This window comes from Hypanus sabinus, chromosome 18, assembly GCF_030144855.1.
Source record: "Hypanus sabinus isolate sHypSab1 chromosome 18, sHypSab1.hap1, whole genome shotgun sequence".
Taxonomy (NCBI): domain Eukaryota; kingdom Metazoa; phylum Chordata; class Chondrichthyes; order Myliobatiformes; family Dasyatidae; genus Hypanus; species Hypanus sabinus.
Genome location: NC_082723.1, coordinates 75,668,674 through 75,685,215, shown reverse-complemented (window position 1 = coordinate 75,685,215; position 16,542 = coordinate 75,668,674). Strand labels below are relative to the sequence as shown.

Genomic DNA, 16,542 nt, shown 5'->3' with positions numbered 1-16,542 from the left:
TTTGCACTGCCATAACACCCCGTTTTCTTCAAGAGAAAAACACGAGACAGGCTACCTTACAATCAGCTCACGATCAATCCAGTCCCCGGCGGTAACCGTAATTGGATGAGCCAAGTGCTTCAGCTGTCAGATGAATCTCGGCTCATCGCGTCAAGGCAGCCAAACCTGACACGCTGCTCACAAGGCCGCCAGTTTGTGACGACAGAGGGTGCTGGGCTGAGAAAAGTTCAGCCCTCAACATAGAGCAATGAAATAACAACCGTCTCAGGGAATCACAAACACAAAAGCTTCTGCAGATGCGGAAATTTCAGCAACACATACTGTACAAAGGAGCAAGCTCAAAGTTGAAATTACAATATCAAAGTATCTGTATACAACCTTGGGATTCTTCTCCTCACAGGCAGCCACAAAATAGATACCAAAAAGAACCTACTACAAAAAACACCCGATGTGCAGGCAAAAATCAGATCATGCAAACAATGAAAGTAAGCTAACAACATTCAGAACTGAAGCCACAAAGCCAGTCACAGCCAATCCAGGAGCCCGTTAGTCGCAGGCGATCCAGGAGCCCGTTAGTCGCAGGCGATCCAGGAGCCCGTTAGTCGCAGGCGATCCAGGAGCCCGTTAGTCGCAGGCCACATCCTCAGTTCAGAGCAGAGACAAGTAAATCTCACAGAGCAGCACACTAAACACCAGCCCGTCCTTCTCCTCCGGCCCTGACTTTTCAATCCTCAACCTTCGTGACCAGTTCATGCCACAAAAATGTCAGGTCATACAGGCAATTCAAAAGCTCAACTCCGATAGGGAAGTTACAGGTTATTGATTACGGTGATCATTTCCGAGAAAGAGTGTGAAAAGTACAGGAACTCATAGCTGTTTCCTGACAGCGAGGCTTCACTGTGCTTCACCAGCACCATCTTAAACAGTTAAATCAGAAACTCAGTGAGCCTGTGGCTGCCCGCGGAGGGGAGCAAAGAGTCAATGACCAATTATTGTTTGATCTATAAATACGTTGACCCTGCCGGCCCTTTGGGCCATGCCACCCAGCAATCCCCCGATTCAACCTTGCCTAATCACCGGGCAATTTACAATGGTCAGTTAACCTACCCGCTGGTAGGCCTTTGACTGAGAGGGGAAACCAGAGCACCCGGAGGAAACCCACGTAGTGACCAGGGGAATGCAGAGACAGATCCAGAATTGAACCCCGATGACCCCAGTTGTAACAGCGTCATGCTGACTGCTATGTTACCATGGTGCCCAGACCAGGCCAAGTCACCCTGAAGGGTCTGACATCTGGTCTTGGTCCCCTCAGAGGGGTGAACATGCCCCTGCATTCTTCCTGTCAATCCCCATGCACGTTTCAATGAGATCTCCTCCCTTGTTGCCTCTGGAGAACACAAAACCGGTTTACTCAGTGTATGGCTCTCTCTCTTTAGGGTATGGGTTTACCCCAGTGGTGTGGCAAACAGAACACAGCACTTCAGCCCTTTTAACCTACCCTTCAGATTCATCTTGGGTGGCAGTGTGGACATACGTCTCTACCAAATGAGGTGAAAGGTACTCCTTCCCTCCGCTAGCCGGCAGGTCACCCTTGGGCAAGGTGTAGCACCTGCTTCGAAAAGTTGCCAAGAACAATCACGGTCATAAAGACCATGATCCACCATGACACCTTGCCCAAGGGTGACCTGCCGGCCAGCGGAGAGAAGGAGCACCTTACACCTCCTTTGGCAGAGACGTATCTCCACCCTGACACCCTGCCCAAATGAACCAAACCTGATTCTGCTCTCACTGAAGTTTAAAAGAACAAGGGAGATCTCACTGAAACCTACTGAATATTGGAAAGACTGAAAAGAGTTGACGTGGAGAGGAAGTTCAACAGCAGGAGAGTCAGGGACCAAAAGGCAGACCCTCAACAGAAGGACGTCCCTTTAGGACAGAGATGAGGAGCTTTTTGTTTGAGCCAGAGGGTAAATGAATTAGTGGAATTCATTACCACAGAATGCTGTGGAGGCCAGGTCATTGAGAATATTTAAAGTAAAGGTTGATAGGTTCTTGATTAGTCAGGATGTCAAATGTTATGGGGAGAAGGCAGGAGAATAGGGGTGAGGGGGATAATAAATCAGCACTGAAGGAATGGTAGAACAGACTTGCTGGGCTGAATGGCTTAATTCGGCTCCGCTGTTAACAATAATAAACCTGATCGTCACCTTCCTAAATACTGGAATTCTCTACCCATGGGGATGTGGAGTTAAGGTCACTGATGTATTTTAAGGAGGTTGGTAAGGCTTTGTAAGATCGGGGCATTGAAGACAATGCAGGGAACAAGTGCAGAAGAGAGTCGGGCAGATGTGTCATAGCCATGCTGAACAGCGGAGTCAGGGTGAGGGGCTGAGTGGTCAGTACCCATGTCCAGCTGCTAACATTTGTCACTGTTGTGGACTGGTTTGATTTCACAAGCATGGGCCATGTTGTCTCGATTGCTTTGCAACTTTATACCGACAGGCAGAGACAGTTATTACATAGCCAGCGCTATAATTAAACTGGGCAATTTACTGGAGGCAATCAAGGGAATGGGATGAGGTCACCCACCCTATCTTAGTTAACCCAGCCCTAACTAATCTGTAACCTTCATGAGGGAGAGAGTTCAGCCCATCGTGCCTCTGCAAGCTCATAGAATGCCACTTCTTTCACGCTGTTCTCAAAGCTTCTCCCTCAATCCTGAAGATCGATAGATTGATTATTTATTGATTGATTGAGATTCAGTACAGAACCAGCACTATCAGCCCTTCGAGTTGCACTGCCCAGCAATCCCCCAATTTAACCCCAACCTAATCACGGGATAATTTACAATGACCAATTAACCTACCAACAGGTATGTCTTTGGACTGTCGGAGGAAACCGGAGCACCCGGAGAAAACCTATGCGGTCACAGGGAGAGCATACAAACTCCTTACTGACCCAGCAGCAGGAATTGAAACCAGGTCGCCTGCATTGTAAAGCACTGTGCTAACCACTACACTTTAGACCACAAGTCTGTAAGACATAACAGCAGTGTTTGTCCATTGAGCCATTCTGAATGGCCCATCATAGTTGATTTATTATCCCCCTCAACCCCATCTCCTGCCTTTTCCCAAACCCTGCAATGTCCCTATCAACCTTAGCTTTAAATATATCCTCACAACCATCCACGGCTTCGAATTCCACACATTCATCCCCTCCTTGAAGGATTCATCCATAGCACCAGGTTCAGGAACCCTGCAACCATGAACATGCATGAAACTACACCCCCCTAACACCCTCACCATCATTCTGGGGGATCTTAACCAGGCCAGTCTGAAAAAAAAATCACAAAACAATTACCATCAACAGATCACTTGCAATACCAGAGGAAACAACACAATGGACCATTGCTACACCACCATCAAGAATGCCTACCATGCTATTCCACACCCTCACCTCGGGAAGTCTGATCACCTGGCTGTACTTCTACTCTCTGAGTACAGGCAGAGACTGAAGACTCCAGCACCAGCAGTGAGGACCAAGAAGGAATGGAAAAGGGAAGCACAGGAGTGCCTACAGGATTGCTTTGAATTGGTGGGCTGGACTGTAGTCAGGGATTCATCTTTGAATCTGGATGAGTATGCTGCAGTTGTTAAAACCCGTGTGGATGAATATGTGCCTACAAAGACATGCTGTACAATCCCAAACCAAAAGCCATGGATGAACCAGGAGATACGTTGTCTGCTGAAGGCTAGATCTGTGACATTCAAGTCTGGCGACCCAGGCCTGTACCAGAAAACCAGGTATGATTTGCCGAGGGCTATTTCAAGGGCAAAGGGACATTTCAAATAGGGTCGGAGGCAACATCAGATGTACGACAGCTCTGGCAGAGTCTGCAAGACATTACTTTCTACAAAGTGAAACCCAGTAGCATGAATGGCAGCGATGCTTCACTACCAGATGAACTCATTCCCTTCTATGCACGCTTTGAAAGGGAGAATACAACTGCAGCTGTGAAAATCCCTGCTGCACCCGGTGACCCTGTGATCTCTGTCTCAGAGGCCAAAGTTAGGTTGTCTTTAAAGAGGGTGAACCCTCACAAAGTGGAAAGTCCCGCCACAAGTACCTGGCAAGGCTCTGAAAACTTGTGTCAACCAACTGGTGGGAGTATTCAAGGATATTTTCAACCTCTCACTGCTATGGACAGAGGCTCCCACTTGCATCAAAAAGGCAACAACTATACATTGCTGCCTAATGTGGGCTGCGTTAATGACTATCGCCTAGTAGCACTCACATCGACAGTGATGAAATGCTTTGAGGGGTTGGTCATGATTAGACCATCAATCTCAATGCAATCTCAACGGCTCTTCACACAACGTTAGACAACTTGGACAACACAAATACCCAAGTCAGAATGTGGTTCATCAACTACAGCTCAGCATTTAATACCATGATTCCCAGAATCCTGATTTAAGAAGTGGCAGAACCTGGGCCTCTGTCCCTCCCTCTGCAATTGGGTCCTCAACTTCATAACCGGAAGACCACAATCTGTGTGGATTGGTGATAATATCTCCTCCTCGCTGACGATCAACACTGGTGCACTTCAGGGTGTGTGCTTAGCCCACTGCTCTACTTTCTCTATACCCATGACTGTGTGGCTAGGCATAGCTCAAATACCACCTATAAATTTACTGATGAAATAACCATTGTTGGTAGAATCTCAGATGGAGACAAGAGGACGTACAGGAGTGAGATGTACATACTAGTGGAGTGGTGTCACAGCAAGAACCTTACACTCAGTGTTAGTAAGATGAAAGAGCTGACTGTGGACGTCAGGAAGGGTAAGACGAAGGAACACATACCAATCCTCACGGGATCAGAAGTGGAGAGAGTGAACAATTTCAAGTTCCTGGGTGTCAAGATCTCTGAGGACCTGACCTGGTCCCAACATATCGATGCAGTTATAAAGGCGGTAAGACAGTGACTATATTTCATTAGGAGTTTGAGATTTTGTATATCAACAAAAACACTCAAAAACTTCTATAGACATACCATGGAGAGCACAGGACTGAAAAAAGCTGCAGAGGGTTGTAAATTTAGTTGGCTCCATGTCGGGCATAAACCCCACCTCACCTCAACACTGAACTGTTCCTATTGACTCACTTTCAAGGACTCTTCATCTCAAGTTCTTGATATTCATTGCTTGTTTGTTTATTTATTTATTTTTTATTTCTTTCTTTTCTTTGGTACTTGCAGTTTGTTGTTTTTTTGCACTCTGGTTATCAGCCCTGTTGGGTGCGGTCTTTGACCGATTCCATTATGTTCCTTGGAGTTACTGAATATGCCCACAAGAAAATGAATCTCAGGGTTGTGTACGGCGACATGCATGTACTTTGATCCCGCTGCTGCCTGTGGGGAGTTTGCACGTTCTTCCCGTGAGCATGTGGGTTTCCTCCCACAGTCCAAAGTCGGTAGGTTAATTGGTCATTGCAAATACTCCTGTGATTAGATTAGGGTTAAATCTGGGGGTGGGGGGGGGGCAGCAGCTCAAAGAACTAGAAGAGTCCTCTCCACATTGTACCTCAATAAATAAATAAATTTACTTTGAACTTTTGGATTTTGAATCTGCTGCTGTTCCGATGAATTTCTCACTGCAGTATGTGCCTGTATGTGTGTCAAAAAGCCCTTTCTCTCACCTCAATGAGGGTTCTAATGAGGGTCTTGGCCTGAAACGATGAGCCTTTATTCTCCTCCACAGATGACTGACAACCAACGTGCAAAAGATGACAAAGTGCGCAAGTAAAAATAACACTGAGAACACGAGTTGTAAAGAGTCCTTGAAAGTGAATCCGTAGGTCAAAGAGTCAGTTCAGAGTTGTGTTGAGTGAAGCTATCCACGCTGGTTCAGGAGCCTGATGGTTGTAGGGCAATTACTGTTCCTGAATCTGGTGTGTGGCACCCAAGATCTCTCCAGCTCCTTCCTGATGGCAGTGTTCACAGAAGACAGTCCACCACAAGAGACACAAGCACCCAGGTGTGGAAGTGGCCATTCATACCTCTCCCAGCACGAGCTGAACTTCTGCAATACACATCTTTCCCCATATTGGAGTCCATCAGGAGGAGGCTTCATCCTTGTGTGATAGAAATTCAACCCAGCAGCTCACGTCGACTTTGAAACCTCCAGCAAAGGTTTGATGCAAACTCTGGGCTTCCCGCCACACCTTGCGTGCCTCCGGTCACCTTCTGTGGTCTGGTAGAACGAGGCTGACAGGCAGCGTCTCGTCCATCTTTAGGAGACTGGAGAGGTGGACGAAGATTTAAATGGTGACTCAGAGAGCTGCTGACAGATGAAAGCTTGTTAATGTAATTAGGTACATGGGGGACCATTTTCATCGGGACATCAAATCCATCTTTCAGTGGTACAGCATGAGTCATCAGCTGCTGAGCGCATGATGCAGAACTGACTGAAGCAGGGCGCATCAGTTCCACCGAGTGTATCACCAGCTGTCAAACCATGACTTACTAATGGAAGAAAGAGGGCTTGTTCTGCACTTCATCAAACAAGGCTTTTTTCCCTTTCAACTTAATTTAACCTCAGGGAATAACTTCTGTCTGTTCACTGAAAGGAAACAAATTTATTTTTTTCAAATTCCTTTCAATTCTGCTGAATATTTACTTACAATGTGACATTTCCAGAAATAGGTTCCAAGTTCAAAGTACGTTTATTATCAAAGTATACTTGAGATTCGCCTCCTCACAGGCAGCCACACAACAAGGAACCCCAACAGAACCCATTAAAAAAGACGTCAAACACCCAAAGAGAAAATAAAACAAATCTTGCCACCAATAAGCACAAGTATACTGAATAGTGTACTGAACACAAGTCCACACCGAGTACATCCCCAGACCCTGAGTTCAGTGCAGAACCAAGTACACATCGTAGAGCTACAGGAAGTGAGCTGAACTGGCCCATCCCTCGCCTTGGGCACTGACGTCCCGACATTTCCAATCGTCATCCAAACATCGGGTTCTGTCACATCGCCATGTTCTCGTTCCTGACCCCACCACCTCGACTCTGCCTGCACACAACCTTTCTGATCATCTCGTTTAAGTTCATTGTCTTTCAGCCGTACACAGCAAAACAAAACAACATTCCTCTGGACCAAGGTGCACAATACAGTACATCTAACTCTCACACACAACGAAGTAATATTACCAGAAATATATTAACAAATAATGTGTATTGATTACCTTTGGCTGAAGAAATTCCTCCTTGTCTCTATTCTAAAGAACTGTCCTTCTCTTCAGAGGCCGTGCCCTCTGGTCCTAGACTCCCCCACTGTAGGAAACATCCTTTCCACATCCACTCCATCTGTGTCCTCTGGTCCTAGACTCCCCCACTACAGGAAACATCCTCTCCACATCCACTCTATCTGTGTCCTCTGGTCCTAGACTCCCCCACTACAGGGAACATCCTCTCCACATCCACTCTATCTGTGTCCTCTGGTCCTAGACTCCCCCACTACAGGGAACATCTTCTCCATGTCTGCTGTACATAGGCCTTTCAATATTCAATAGGTTTCAATCAGATACCCCACTTCTTCTAAACTCCACCGAATACAGGCCCAAAGCCCTCAAACCCTCCTCATACTTTAACCCTTTCATTCTCGGGATAATTCTCATGAACGTTCTCTGGAGAGAGGCAAGATCGATGGAGCTTCCCATGAACCTAACACCAGCCCAAGTACCTGGGCTGGGCCAGAGGTACAGATCATTCAGGCTGAAGGTGACAGATTCCCCTGCTTCCTTAAGCAGAGCTACAGGAAGTTGGATCAGCCCAGTGTGGGTCAAGCAACCAGAAATGCAGGTTTGAAAGGATAATTAGGCTGACGTGGCTTTGCTGCTTTCAACATCAATCAGAAATTTGAAGTTGCTTCCTCACCCCTCAGGCCAAATCAAAACAATGCAAAATATTCACCAACCCCCATACCTGGGCAAAACCATTCCTCCCAAACTGTGCTGCCAAACCTCTTTGCAACTCCAAATACCCACTAAAACATTCCCTCCAAGCTTCCCTATCCTCCTTCCACACCCACTTTCTTTGGGGTCTATGCACCTTTTCTAAAGGACAGACCAGCTGGAAGGCAGGAGGTTGAATCAGGGATTTCTGATACTCAAAGTCCACATTCATAAAACTGCAAGTCCCAGACGTTGTCTGCACCCATCTGACAAGTTCAAGGGTTAGTCAGAATGCAGCCCCTGGGTAAGGGATTCCAGAGAGTCAGAAAGCAGTGAGCAGCAGAGGGCCGAGAAGACACTGAGGCAAGGAGGGAAAGGGAATGGAGGGTAGGCACCTTCACCAACCCAGAAAGCCCATTGCCTCTGTCAAAGGAGACTAACTACAGCCTCAGCCCAATCACCAGCAGGCGCCTGACTGGCAACACAAAGTCAATTTTGGCAAGCAGTTAAACTTCATCACATCATCGTGCCCGAGGTTCAACATGGTCACCTGAATTGCACAGGTTCACCATTCTCTAGCTAAAGAAATCCTTCCTCATCTCTGCTGTAAAGGGATGTCCTTCCATTCTGAGACTGCCCTTTGGTCCTAGACTTCCCCACTATTGGAAAGTCCCTCTCCATGTTTACTCTATCTAGGCCGTTATTGACAAGGTCCTGTGCAGCAGGCTCTTTCGGAAGATTAAAACACATGGGAGCTAAGATGGATTGGCTAACTGGAACTAGAATTAGCTTGGTGATGGGAGGCAGAGGTAGAGGTTGCTTTTCTGACTGAAACTGGGATCTCAGAGATCAGTACAGGGATACTTGTCTCCCATGATACATTAATGGCTGGATGTAAATGGAGGAGAAATAATGTTGGGGATAAGAGGAAATTTGCTGGCGAGGTTCAGGATATTGAGGGAGGTTGTCTAAAGTTACAGCAGGATAACAGATCAGATTTTGTGCAAGTATTGCAGACAAGATTTAAAGATTCCAAGTACATCTATTATAAAAGTATGTATGCAATATACAACACTGAGATTCGTCTTCCTGCAGACAGTCACAAAACAGAGAAACACCATGGAACCTGTTCAAAGAAACAACCCCCCCAAAGTGAAAAAAAAAACAAATCTCACAGATGACAAAAAAGGAATGGAAAACACAATCTAAAACATCAAACCTTGAAACGGGAATGTTCAGTTCAATCTGGTGCTGCCATTGCAGGCCACAGAGCCAGGCTGTCCCAAACAATATTGCACAAATTAGCCATTAAGAAAAAGTGATCAGAAACACACATAACATGATCTACAGAGTCCAATCTGCCCAAGACCCAGGCACCATCCTCTGGCAGCAGTAAGCGAGAGGCGGAGAGGGAGAGCGACTTTCCTCTGGGAAGAGACACAGGTCAAATGTAGCCACCTTCCTCCAGCAGCTACCAGAGAGACAGAGACTAGTCAGATGGTACTGAACAGCCACTCGCCTACAGCTTTCATCCTCACTCATTTCAATCTTGCTTGACACTTTAATCACGGTGCCCCATCTCCAGGCTGCACACTCTGCTCCAAACCTCTGAACTCCCTCAGAGACAGCAAGGCAGCAGAATGCTCAATCGGCTTGAAATCACACGAACAGAATGTAAATCACAGGATCCAGTTCCAACAATTGTGAGGCGATCAGGTTCCTCGAGGGCAGATGATGTGAGCTCCACTCCAGAGATGCGGGGCGTCACACAGCCACTCTCGGAATGTAGTCACTGATGTAAGGAGACAACGGCAGATGCTATCTGTGCATAGCAAGCACCCACAGTATGGGGGAGGTTGTGAGCAGATAAAATGACCTGGGGCCATTGAAGTTTAAACACCAAACATTGTGCTCGAGGCTGTTATTTGTGCCGAGCGAGGTCAGTCTTGGCTCTGGTCACTGTGCTGGTCTCAGATTAACCCACTGGATTTTGCAAGGCTTCATACCTTCATGCCTTTAGACAGTGGGTCTCTGCTGAACTGCCTGATTTTAAACTTCAGGGAGAACATAGCCCTCTGAGGCACTCCACCGGTTGGGGTCGACCGTGGATGTTGCGTCCTAGCGGTTTAAGGCCCGTACACAAGGAAGAGCAGTACAATATGGGGAACAAGCTGTTGCCCATGTAGCAGGCTCCCTCTCTCCACACAGCTGATAAACCCAAAGGAACGGCAGAGACCCGATTCAGAGAGCCCCAGTGGAGTCAGCATTGAACTCAATGTAGAACTGCCTTATGGACTCCACTCTCCATGAATGGGGGCAGCCACAAGGCAGCAGAGTATCAGATCAGAATTGTCCTTCTGCTCGATGAGCTGCTAACCATGGCTGACAAGCCCCACTTGCCTGAAGAGACTGGTTTTAAGGTGCCAGTAACCCCTTCTCCTGCCAGTTGAAACTGTTGTGCTGGTCTTAGTAACTAAGCCACACCTGAAGACCAGAAGCTCGACTTAGTTGTCAGAGGCTATCTGAAGCACCCACCTTTGCAAGTATTTAATAGGTAGTGGGACGGCCCCCCTCCGGTAATAACAACCTTCAGGAACCACCCTCTATTATGCAAGTTGGAAATGAGTGACAGGTGGCATAGTGGTTAGCTTAATGCTTTACAGCGCCTGTGATCGGGGTTCGGTGATCTCCATCCTCTATAAGGAGTCTGTACAGTTTCCCTGTGTCCATACGGGTTTCCTCCCACAGTCCAAAGAGGTTCGCGTTAGAGTTAGTAAGTTGTGGGCATGCTGCGCTGGCACAGGAATGTGGCAGCACTTGGCAAGCTAACCCCAGGGCATCCTCGGACTGTGATTGTAACAAACAAATAAAGTTTGGATAGGTACATGGATGAATGGATATCAGAGTGCAGATTTAATCTCAGATTTACCCAGCACATATACATTGAAACATATAGTGTGCGCCAAGTCAGCAGAAGTGAAGCACGTGCTGGCAGAGCCCGGAGTGTCGCCACACATTCCAACTCTAACACACCGTGCTCACAACAGTCAGCAGAACAGCACCAACAATAAAAATTGCCCCTTTCCCCCTTCCCACCCACTTTCCTCAAACACAGACAGGACGACCTCCTGGGACTGGACTAGATGGGCCGAAAGGCTTGTTTCTCTGCTCGCGTGCTCTATGACTTGCCACGGTCAAGCTGGCAGGGGACTGCCAGGCAAACAGCATAATTAACAAGTGGGGAGACATTGCGCAGGTCCTGGCAGACGTCAACCTGGGAGAAAGGCGCAGGGGGAGATTGAGCAGTGTTAAGCTGCAAGGGCTTTGGGGATGGGTGGTCAGTGTCCCAAGGCTGAACTGACAGAAGCAGGAAGAGTGCTGGAATAGGACCCAGCTGGAGGGATGGAGAGATTACCGGAGGGACTCAGAAAGTAAACCCTTATACTTCAAAGTTGCACACGCATTGGGTGAACAGTCACCGGAGAGACACTAAAGCTAGTCAGTATAACAGTATTTCTTCAACATTCAGGACACTCTTGGAAGAAGCCTGCTCAGCTCAATATTACATGACATTTTTCAGTGCTAAAGATCAGAAGTAACGGCAGGTCAAGTCTATAGTTACAGACAGTTTTCAAACTCACCCACACTCCAGACACCCAAAATGAACGTCAATCCTCCACTGACTCTAGGCCACATTCACGCATTTGAGGCCTAGTTGCTCAGAGCTGTGTTTTAGATTAAATCTGCAATCTGCAATCAAATCTGAAGAACAGCTGCAGTTGAACTTAATATTTGTGATAAACCCAAACTCTAGAATACGCCCTAACAGAACCACAAGGGAGCAGAGAAATACCACTGAAGAAAGATTTCCTCAGGTACACCAGATCTTTGTGCTCTTATACCTCAGGATGTCCCCCAAGCTGCTCCTCACCGATAATCAACACCAGCGCAAATGTCATGTATAATTTTAATGATGATGCAGCTGTTATCGATAGAAGCTCCATTCGTGACAGGGAGACAAACAGATGCAAGATAGACAGAGTTGAGTGGTATCACAAAGGAATTGATATTGGACTTGAGGAAGGTTAAGTTGAGGGAACACACTCCAGTTCTCATCCATGGTTGGAAATAGAAAGGGAGAGCAGGTCAAAGTTCCTGAGTGTCAACATCTCTGAGGATTTATCCTGGACCCAACATATTGATGCAATTACAGTGGCTATATTTCAATAGCAGTTTGAGGAGATTTGGTATGTCACCATAGGCTCTAGCAAATTTCTGCAGAACATTCTAAGTGGCTGCATCGCCACCTGGTATGGAGGGACCACTGCACAGGGTCAGAATAAGCTGCAGAGGGTTTCAAACTCAACCAACTCCATCATGGGCAATGCCCTCCCCGGCATTGAGAACATCTTCAAAAGCTGATGCCTCAGGAAGGCTGCATCCATCATCAAGGTCCCCCATCACCCAGGAAATGCCCTCTTCTCAAGGTACAGGAGACTGAAGGCACACACTCAACATCTTAGGAACAGCTTCTTCCCCTCCACCATCTGATTTCTGAATGGACAATGAACCCGTGAACATTACCTCACAATTTCTACTGTTTTTGCATTATTTATTTCATTACTTCCTGCTCCCTCCCCTCTCCCCTTTTCCCAACCATGATTCCCCTCTCCCTGCCCCCTTCCCACTCTCAGTCCACAATAGAGACCCATATCAGAATCAGGTTTATCATTGCTCACATTTGTCATGAAATTGGTGTTATTTTTTGTGGCAGCAGAAGCGGCAGAGAGACATTCCGTAATGATCAATAAACTAATTGTTTGGAATCAAATGACCTTGTCTGATGTCTCAGGACTGGGTGTGTCTGCACTTGCACCACACCCCCCACTCCCAGCACTCCTCCTCTGTCACCTGTCCACAGTCTGCCAGAATGCTGGTCCCCCGCCTATTAAGGTGCAACCCGTCCCTTTTGTACAATTCATCCCTACCCCAAAACAGATCCCAGTGGTCCAAGAATGTAAATCCTTGCTTCCTGCACCAGTTCCTCAGCCACACATTCAGATCCATTATCTCCCTGTTCCTGCCCTCTCCAGCACGAGGAACTGGAAGCAAACCAGAGATAACCACCCTGGAAGTCCTGCTTTTCAGCCTTCTTCCGAGTTCTCTGAAGTCCCGCTGCAGAATGTCCTTCCTCTTCTTCCCAATGTCATTTGTGCCGACATGCACTACCACTTCCGGCTGTTCACCTTCACCCTTGAGGATTCCCTGCAATCGGTCCATGATGTCCTGGATCCTAGCACCAGGGAGGCAACACACCATCCTTAAATCTCGCCTGCTGCCGCAGAAACCCCTTTCCGTACCTCTTACTATGGAGTCCCCTACTACCACGGCTCTTCCTGATGTCTGACTCCTCGGCTCTGCTTCTGCACCAATTTTCAGTTCGCAGACCTGTCCGCCTCTCAGACTGGCAGTATCTTCTGTCCTGACAGCTTCCAAGAAGGTGAACCTGTTTACGAGAGGTACATCCCCTGGGGTCTCCTGTACTTCAAGCATCCTTTCCTTCCTCATCATCGCCCCCTTTCTCTCTTCTGGTATCCTCGGTGTAACGACTTCCCTGTAGGTCCTGTCCAGAAAACTCTCGTTTTTGCGGATAAACCTGAAGACATCCAGTTCTTTTTTCAGTGCTGCAACATGCTCCTTCAGAAGCTGAATCTGGACACACTTTCCACAGTTGTAGCAGTTGGGGGCACCATCAGTGTTCCTGACCTCCCACATCATGCACGTAGCACACTGAATCAGCTTAGCGGTCATGTCTTTACCCTCTCCAATTGTGCCTGGCGTAGTCTCCTCGCCGAAGACTCTCAAGCTAAAGACTGGCACTTCCCTCGACCAGGCCGCTCCACTAGAGCTCTCTCTCTCTTTATTTGCTTCAGCTTTTCAAGCTGCTTGGTCACCTGACCTCGATTGCCCAATCAGCTGTTTTCTGCTGAGTCTGAGCTATTCAAATCTTGATAGCCAATCAACTGCTAATCAATTCTTGATTGCACTACCCAATTGCCAGAATCTCTCAAGCCAAAGACTGACACTTTTTTTTTCACAGGCTGCTTCCTGTAGCAATGAATTCCAATGATTTACTCCTGTCTAAAGAAATTCCTCCTCATCTCCATTCTAAATTGATTCTGAGGCTGCGGCCTCTGCTCCTAAACTCCCCCACTATAGGAAACGTCCTCTCCATGTCCACCCTACCTGGGCCTTTCAACTTTACAAAGGTTTCATTGAGATCCCTACTCATTTTTCTAAACTCCAGCAGGTACTGGCCCAAAACCATCAAACGTTTCTCAAGTTCTTCATCATTATGTGCTGTATTGTATGACATCATCATTATGTGCCATGTTGTATGATGTGGGCGATCATGGTCTTTGACTATGATTGTTCTTGGCAAATTTTTCTACAGAAGTGGTTCTCGCCTCTTTTGCAAGTAACCCACACTCTCATGCACAGTTCACAGTAGTGGTAATTAAAGCTATCCACACTGGTTCAGGAGCCAGATGACCCTGCCTCTAGAAGCATAAGAGATTAAAAATTAGGCCATTCAGTCCACCAAATCTTCTACACGATTTGATCATGGCTGATTTATTATCCCTCTCAACCCATGTTCCTGCCGTTCCCCCATAATCTTTTGACACCCTCAGTGGCACCATTTGCAAAGTTGGCCTCATTGCCATTAGGATGGTAGTTTGGCAGAATTCTCTTCCAGAAAGGACTGCGGTGGTTCCCTTCTTGACTTTATTAAAACACAGCACTGAGAAGGGAATTTGGGATTTTGCCAGAAAATGGTACCAAGGTAGAAGATGCCCTTGATGAATGGAGAAGGATCGAAGGTGACTATCCCACTCCTGCATCCATTTCTGCCTTAACCTTCCAACACAAAGCAAAAGAGTTGCCACCAATATGCAACTGGGACTAAGCTCTCCAATTCTTCAGGAACGCTCAGCTGGACTTTCCAGATAATACTTCTTTTGAGTATCTTACACAGTTTTGGTCACCCACCTACAGGAAAAATGTAAATAAGGCTGAAATTTACAAGGGCACTGCCAGATCTGGGGGACCCAAGCTAGATTGAATAGATTAGGACTTTATTTCCAGGAACCTCAAAGATTGAAGGAAGATTTGACTGAGATGTACAAAATTATAAGGAGTATAGAGAAGGTAAATGCAAACAAGCTTTTTCCACTAAAGTTGATTGGGACTACAACTGGAGATCATGGTTTAAGTGTGAAAGGTAAAAAGTTTAAGGAGAACATGATGGGAAACATCACTCAGAGGCTGGTGAGAGTGTGGAATGAGCTGCCAACGCTAGTGGTGCATGCGAGCTCGATTGCAACGTTTCAGAGAAGTTTGAATAGGTGCATGGATGGTAGGGATAGGGTCCCGGTACAGATCAGAAGTAGGCAGTTTAAATGGTTCGACACGGACTAGATGGGCTGTACCTCTCTCTTACACGTCCCGATCAGCAGCTAAACGGCCAAGATGCAAGACCTAAACACGGACAATTCGCACAAAGCATAAGCAATATTGGAACACAACATACCATTTCCAACTAACTTGTTTAAATGACCCAAGTTGCAATATAATTTTGGGTAAGTCTGACAGACCTACCAGTAATGATCAGATGCGGATTTTACCTGTCACTGCCTGAGTGCACAGATCTTAACGCTGACCAGTTGGGCAATGTTTAACTGGACTTGCGCTCCTCCATAAGAACGTGTAGGTTCAGGAGGGACCCTTTATTGTGTGTGTACAACTTCCACCCCGCAACCAGCGCCTGCACTTACCTGCCAGGATGGCTTTACCAGGGTGGGTGAGCTTGGCTCCTCCGGCTGGAGCAGCTGCGGCCAGGCAGCGGGGTCTGGGGTACGGGCTCCTCTCGGACATCGCTAGCTGCTTCTCTGCGGAGCACGGAGAGTCAAGCCCCTGGCAGACGAGAGAACTGAACGCAAGCGTGCGGTTATGGAGTGGGCAGAGGGGGGAATCTGTCGACCTTGGACTGGGATGGTTCAGTGCGGGAAGCGAGCAGGCACGGTGCTGCTTCCTGAAGCCTCTCCTGTCTCGCCTCCCTGCTCAGAGACGTGTCTGTGAAGCACTGGGGCGGAGACCAGCAGCGCTTCTTCATCCGGCGTCGTACCGTCAGCAGTTCGAGCCCCAGCGCGCAGCTCCGCCCCACCCATCGCCCCAGAGCGGAGCTCCGCCCCCATCTATCGCCTCATCGCCCCAGCGCGGAGCTCCACCCTCAATCGCTCCATCGCCCCAGCTCAGAGCTCCGCCCTACCAACCCGATGCCCCACCGCGGAGCTCCGTCTTTCCTCAACTCAGACACCAGCCAGGCTTAAAAGTCGCAGGCGTTTCATTCGCCGTCCCAATCATTTTTAGGTGTTTCTTCTCCAGAGCCCAGAAAACAATGATAAACAAACGAAATTTTTAAAAAATCAGAAATAACTGACAGACAGACATACTTGATTGATCCCGAGGGAAATTGGGTTTCATTACAGCTGAACCAACAATAGTGAAGAAATATAGCAATAT

The 16,542-nt window shown here is 47.4% G+C and overlaps 1 protein-coding gene across 1 annotated transcript in view; it reads right to left on the bottom strand.

The window, feature by feature from the left end:
* LOC132377434 (tricarboxylate transport protein B, mitochondrial) overlaps window positions 1-16,163 on the bottom strand; it is a 113,794-nt gene extending 97,631 nt beyond the window's left edge. The window contains exon 1 of the mRNA XM_059943698.1: window positions 15,795-16,163. Within this exon, the coding sequence (XP_059799681.1) occupies window positions 15,795-15,894 (100 nt within the window). The 5' untranslated portion in view covers window positions 15,895-16,163. The remainder of the gene's footprint in view (window positions 1-15,794) is intronic.
* Window positions 16,164-16,542: the final 379 nt, after the last annotated feature.